The following is a 7,202-nucleotide window of genomic DNA, read 5'->3' as shown; positions in this document are numbered from 1 at the left end:
TACACTGAAGATAGACACAAAATGCTGGAATAACTCAGCGGGACAGACATAATCTCTGGACAGAAAGGATGGATGACATTTCGATCCGTATTTTGTCCTTATTCTTCTTTGTTGCCACAACCATGGTCGAGACCCAATCTGAGGGGTCAGCGACGGGGGCAATTACACCCAGAGACACTCGTCCTATGTGGAGGACCTGGTTGCCCGCATTGCTGCTGACAGTACCTTACGGTCGTTCACCTCCGTCATTAAGCGCGGCTGGCCAGACAAACGCTACAATGTACCGCTGCCAGTTCGGTCCTTCTTTGCCGTCCGCGATGGGCTAGTACGGCATTAACATAAAAGGCCTCAAGGCTGTACTCCTTGCTTCACTGCACAGCAAGTATTTTAACGCTGTCCATGCAGGGCACCCAGGCGCTGAAGCCACTGTCCTACGAGCAAAAATCATGTTTTACTGGCCTGGTATGGCTGAATACATTCTTGAGAATGTGGTATCCTGTGAAGTGTGTAACAGCTTGGCACCTCATCAACAAAAGCAACCACTTCTCTCACACTGACGTATTTGAGTGGCATAGCAAGCGGTACCTGGTACTTGTCAACTCGTATTCGGCTGGTTTGACATCGATTTTCTTAGCAGCCCCACTTCTCACGGGATAGTTCTAAAACTCGCTCGCCATTTTGCAGACCACGGAGCTCCATGCATACTTCTATCTGATAACGGCAATCAATTTCCAGCCAGCACTTCAAAGAGTTTGCGGCATGCTGAGGTTTTTGCCACATCACCAGCGGCCCTGAATTTCCACTGTCGAATGGACTGGCTGAACGGGCTGTCAAGAGTGCCAAACAGCTCATAGAAATATCCCATAGAGCTAATTCCGATGTACCTGGACTTGCTCAACGTACGCAACATCTCCTGCGACCCCATCTTAGGTTTACCTGCTCAACGTTTATTGTCAAGTCAGACCCGAGCAGATCAGGCATTGATCCCACAGGTGGTCCCACCATCAGAAGTCCAGTCCAGGCTGCAACAAAGGCGTGACATTCAAAAACAGTGATATGACAAAACAAGCAGGCCGCTGGCACCATTAACCAAGGGGCAAGTGGTTCGTCTGCAAACTGACAAAGGTCATGACCGTATCGGTGTAATTTCTGGAAATGCCTCTGAGCCACGCTCATATTTGGCCAGTGCTGATGGCGGCACATACAGACGTACCAGACAACATATACTGCCTGTGAATGAGCTGGCTCCATCTCCGTATTATCCGGACAGTACAACAGTACTTCCGTCCACGTCTTGCGGCATCGGTCCACCTGTACCAGCACAACAATCCACTTCTGAAATGGCTACTCTTCCAATGGCGACGCCTCCTCCACCTGTGCTAAAGTCCCCCGTTTCATCACCGGGAATGTTGTTTCAATCTCCGCCACCAGTTATACCACCGACTCTGCCCCTGGTGGCGAAAAATGGAGGCTTTATATCGCACACATGCTGGTCGTGTTTGCAAGCCCACCGTGAAGTACCCGGGCTATGTTTGACTTTCCTCCAGCTTATTATCAATTGCTATGCATGCCTTATTTAGTCAATGGTTTTGTACTGGCATTTAATTCTAAGAGGGAGGATGTAGATCAGTGTCACTCATGTTATGTCATACTGTGGCTCCGCCCGCTGGTTTAAAAGAAAGCCTTACTTCCCTTTCTTCCCCAGTCTTGAGTTGTGTGTTAAGATGAAGTTACCCATGCTGTATTGCTAATAGTCTTTGGATCTGAAGCACTGTACGTGAGTTAAGTCATTCCAACAGTCCTGCCCTTGTTCGACATACCAAAATGTAACACCTCACACTTCTCTGTATTAAATTCCATCACCCATTCCTCTGCCCACCTGGCAAATCGATCAAGATCCTGCTGCAATCTTTCACAACCATCTTCACTATCTGCAAAATCACTAACTTTTTTATCATCATTAAACTTGCTCATCTTGCCTTGTATGTTCTCATCCAAATCATTGATGTAGATGACAAACAGTAACGGGCCCAGCACCAAACCCTGAGGACACCACTAGTCGCAGACCTCGAGTCCGCGAAGCAACCTTCCACCATCACCCTCCGCTTCCTTCCATTGAGCCAATTTGCTACCCATTCAGCTATCTCTCCTTGGATTCCATGCGATCTAACCTGCCAAAACAGCCTACTATGTCAAATGCCTTACTGAAATCCAACTCCACAACTTGTACAGCTCTGCCATCATCGACCTTTTTGTTAACATCTTCAAAAAAATCGATCAGATTTGTGAGTCATTGTATTGTATTGTATTGTATTGCATTCAAATTTATTGTCATTGTCTCAATTTGAGACAACGAAATGAATTTCCCTTACAGGCAGTATCATAAAAAAAATCACAAAAAAATAAATAAATAATAAATAAATAATAAAGCATATTAAAAATAAAATTGAAATTGAATTAAAAAAAGCACAAACACAGAAAGTCCACGACACAGCATAACATAAATGGCACCAAGGTGAGGAAGGCACCATAGTCCAGCCAGCCTCCCCTCCGTGTTCATCTGTTGTCGGGGCCTTCCGAGCACCCGCAGTCGCCGCCCCGGGTGGCCCGATGTTTAGGCCCTCACGCCGGGCTGGTGGAACGCCGACGCCGAACCCCGACGGTGAGCATCCTCCTCCTCAGCGGCCCGGACCTCCTGATCAGCCGCCTCCTGCTGCCGGAGTCTGCAGCTCCTGAGTCCGCAGGCCGAGCCGGGCAGAGTCACAGGACCCCGCGCTGTCCATCAGCGCCGCCCGCATTGGGAGCTCCGCAAACCGCAGCTCCAGGATGTTGGTGCAGCAGGTCCAGCACTCCGGGCTCCAGACGGCGACCCCCAGTAAGGCATCGCCAGCCCCGCGATGTTCCAGCGCTGTCCCGCCGCTGCTGGAGCTCCGGTCGATCCCGGCAGGAAAGGCCGCGCCAATCCAGGTAGGTAGGCCACTGTGGGGGGAGGGGGGGGCGAGGACACGACTCGAATAATAGTCGCGTCCTCACCAGGAAGTGGCTGAAGGACGGTATCCCCCGCACCATGCCCTCTTCCCCCACATAAAAACACCAAAAAAACACACAAAAAAACACACTTTTACAAACTAAATAAACAAAAAAACAAAAAGATACCGGGCTGTAGGTGGAGGCTGCTGGCAGCAGCGCCACCGGAAGTACAACACTCCGGTGAGTCATGACCTCCCACATACAAACCCATGCTGACTACCTCTCATCAGCCCTTGCCCATCCAAATGCCATTATAACCTATCCCTCAGAATACTCTAGTAACTTACCAACTACAGATGTTAAGATCACCAACCTATAGTTCCCAGCATTTTCCCAGCAGCTTTTCTTGAAAAGGGGCACAACATTTGCCACCCTCCAGTCTCCTGGCACATCTCCTGTATTTAAGGATGACTCGTAAATTTCAACTAGGCTCCTGTAATTTCCTCTCAAGATTTAAGATTCAAGAGAGTTTATTGTCATGTGTCCCAGATAGGACAATGAAATTCTTGCTTTGCTTCAGCACAACAGAATATAGAAGGCATGAATACAGTGTGTCTGTATACCATTATATAAATATATACACCCATGAATAAATAAAACAGATAACGTGCAAATAAACAGATAATGGGCTATTAACGTTCAGAGTTTAGTTTGAGTTGAGTTTAATAGCCTGATGCCTGTAGGGAAGAAACTGTTTCTGAACCTGGACGTTGCAGTCTTCAGGTTCCTGTACCTTCTACCTGAAGGTAACGGGGAGATGAGTGTGTGGCCAGGATGGTGTGGGTTCCTGATGATACTGCCAGCCTTTTTGAGGCAGCAACTGCAATACTACCCTCGATGGTAGGGAGGTCAGCCGATGATGAACTGGGCAGTGTTTATTACTTTTTGTAGTCTTTTCCGCTCCTGGGCGCTCAAGTTGCCGAACCAAGCCACGATGCAACCGGTCAGCTTGCTCTCTACTGTAACTGTAGAAGCTAGAGAGAGTCCTCCTTGACATACCGACTCTCCGTAATCTTCTCAGGAAGTAGAGACGCTGATGTGCTTTCTTTATGATTGCATCGGTGTGCTGGGACCAGGAGAGATCTTCAGAGATGTGCACGCCCAGGAATTTGAAGCTCTTGCCCTCACTAGTTTCTCGCAATATCCTCGGATATATCTGATCAGGCCCTGGAGATTTGTCTACCTTCATACATGACAGTATCTTCATTACTTCTTCGATGGTAACACTGACTGCTCTCGACACTTCCATTGACTGCCCCAAGTTCCTCAATCCTACTGTCTTTCTCCTTGGTAAATACAGAGGAGAAATACTCATTGAGGACCTTGCCCATCTCCTGTAGCTCCACACAGAGGTAATGTCTTTGATTCCTGAGAGATCACACTCTCTCTCTCTCTCTAGTTACCTTTTTCCTCTTTGTGTATTTATAAAATCTTTAGGGATTGTCCTTAATGCTACAAATCGCTGTTGTATCCATACACTTGTCTTCTTTTCTGTTCCAAGTGGTAGGGGTCATAAGTTTGGGAGGTGCTATTGAAATAAATGGCAATCAAGTGAGTTGCTTTGTCTTGGAAAGTGCTTTACTAGGTAAATGATACAATGGTAACTCAAATTTCACTGTACCTTAGTTGGTTAAGTGACAATAACTGCAAATTTGAACTTGAAATGCAGTGTTGGCATTAATTTTGTGAGGACTAGTATATAAAAAACAGGGATATGAAGCTGAGGCTTTCCTGGGCACTGTTCAGATCGTATTGTGAGCAATTTTGTGTCCCATAAAACATTTACGAGCATGATTCCAGGGATGATAGGGTTAATGTATGATGAGCATTTAGGGCTGTACTTGCTGAAAATTAGAAGGATGAGGGGGATCTCATTGAAACTTACAGAATAATGAAGGTCCTGGATGGAGTGTATGCAGAGAGAATTTCTTCTAGTGGGCGAGTCCAGGACCAGAGGATGTACCATTAGAAAGGAGATGAGGAAGAATTTATTTTGCCAGAGGGTGCTGAATCTGTGGAATTCATTGCCATATACTGCTGTAGAGGCCACGTCTTTGGGCATTTTTTAAAGCGGAGATTTATAGGTTCTTGGTTCGTACAGGTTTCAAAGGTTATAGGGAGAAGGCAGGAGAATGGGATTAAGGGAAAGACTGGTTTAGCCATGAATGAATGGTGGAGTAAACTTGATGGGTGGAATGGCCAAATTCTGCTCCTATGATTAATGAACTATGTCCAGTTGAACCTGCAGAGTAACGTCAAAAAACAGCATGTGCTTGTCAATGTAACAGAAACAATCATCATTCAGCATATCTTCAAGAAAGTTTCATCTAATGTTATATCTATCAATCCATCCTAAGAAATTCATTAACAGGTTATCTTTCAGATAGCATACATTAGCAGAAAAATATCCAAAAGGGCTTTTGATAAGGGACATCTAGTTGATGAAAGGGGGAAAAGGGGGGACTGAAGCCAAGAACTATCTCCCTGAAGAAATGCTTTGTCGGTATTAAACTCTGAAGAAGGGTCTCAACCCGAAAGGTCACCCATTCCTTCTCTCCAGAGATACTGCCTGTCCTGCTGAGTTACTCCAGCTTTTTGTGTCTATCTTCGGTTTAAATTGCAGTTCCTTCTTACACAAACTAACACAATTGCCTGATAATAAAAAATATATTTGCTTCCTCTGAAAACCAGTTCAACAACTGGCAGATAAATCACAAGCGATTTGCCTCTCAAATGAGACCACAATTTATCAATTTATACGGTAGAATTGAAATGGACAAGTAGGAATTTTCACCCCAGCTAGTAATTTTGTTCCAAAGTTACTGTTAAGGCATCATTTTCCTGATGGTAATATTGTATTCGAAAAACGAGGTAAGTTTTCCGGCAGCAATATAGAAGAGGATATATTCCCATTGTCTACTGTTACTTTCATATTATTTGCATTTCATTTGAACGAACCAATGAGGAAAGTCAGCTTGCACTAGGGCCGGGGGCAACATTAAACTTGTCGAAGGCATTATGTGAGAACTAGCTCCGCCTGAACACAAGTCTGAAGGATGGTCGAATACTAGCACTTGCGAGTACTTCTCTGTCGAAATCATTACCCATAACAGCAAAGTAAAATTTATGTCAGGGAAATAAAATATTAACCGCACTTGTTCACTGGTTCAGTGATTGCCTTCATGAATATGTTCAATTTCGGACACAGCGACCAGATATTCGAATTGGATAAACATCGATGAATTTGAATTTCATGGAATGATGGTCGTAAAAGATTGATTTTATCTTGAAAGGCGAATAGAAAGGGTGGTTGGCGTAGGGTGGCAGTTCTCACGCCGTGTTTGCTGAGACTGGAGGTGTTTTTGACCCGGAGGAATCCTGCCGAGTGGGGTGAACCTCCCACTCTGACGTCGATGAGTAACAGGTGCAGGAATGTTCCTGGACTTCGAGTGAAGCAGAAGCGGCAGAAGCGGCAGAAGTGGAGGATGTGAATTCTCAGAGAGAGGATGGAATGCTGGCTGCTTGCTCTTTGCACGCTCCTTGCCATGTCTACGGGGAGGCTCAGGACGTCAGGCGCTGGTGCTAACAACGGTAAGTCCGAGACTTCCAACTTTCTGAATTGAAGTATGTGAGAACATCCCGTCATTTTGTGCCTTCGGAGGCATTTGAGATTTCATTCCCACACCGAACTGTTGCTCGATGATTGACGCTGATCAGGGAGTGGGGACATTTCGAGGTATCCGCAAACTCTGAGAATCGATTGAAAAGCTCGACGATGACATGCGAGGAGCTGGCTGGCTGTAACAACCCACTTGGAGCAAAGCGAATCTTAAAAAATGTCATTGTAGTAATTCATTAACTCAATTGACAAGGATTCCCGTGTGTTGTTAGAACACATTGAGTGATGAGCGGTTTTAGGTCAAAGTAGATGCGGGACGTTTTTAACTTTTCGACATTAAATACTTCCGTCGCAAACCAGCATGGAGCAAGGTTTTGAAGTAAACAATTAGAGGACATAACTTGCTTGCAATGCTCTGTTAATTGGGGCATCATCTGGGGAAGAAAAACAGACTCTTCATCAGGTCTTCGACCTGGAATATTAACTCTGCTTCTCTTTGCACAAATGGTGCCCGACCTGCTGAATATTTCTAACAGCTCGTACATTAAAAAAA

General features: G+C 45.5%; 1 protein-coding gene across 1 annotated transcript in view; it reads left to right on the top strand.

Moving 5' to 3' along the window:
• The first annotated feature begins 5,716 nt into the window (after positions 1-5,716).
• LOC129705828 (polycystic kidney disease protein 1-like 1) overlaps positions 5,717-7,202 on the top strand; it is a 221,641-nt gene continuing 220,155 nt past the window's right edge. Inside the window, 1 exon segment of the mRNA XM_055649665.1 lies at positions 5,717-6,621. Coding sequence (XP_055505640.1) covers positions 6,537-6,621 — 85 coding nt within the window. The 5' untranslated portion in view covers positions 5,717-6,536.

The sequence above is a fragment of the Leucoraja erinacea genome, chromosome 2 (genome assembly GCF_028641065.1).
Source record: "Leucoraja erinacea ecotype New England chromosome 2, Leri_hhj_1, whole genome shotgun sequence".
Lineage (NCBI taxonomy): Eukaryota > Metazoa > Chordata > Chondrichthyes > Rajiformes > Rajidae > Leucoraja > Leucoraja erinaceus.
This window is presented reverse-complemented; position numbering and strand designations above follow the sequence as displayed.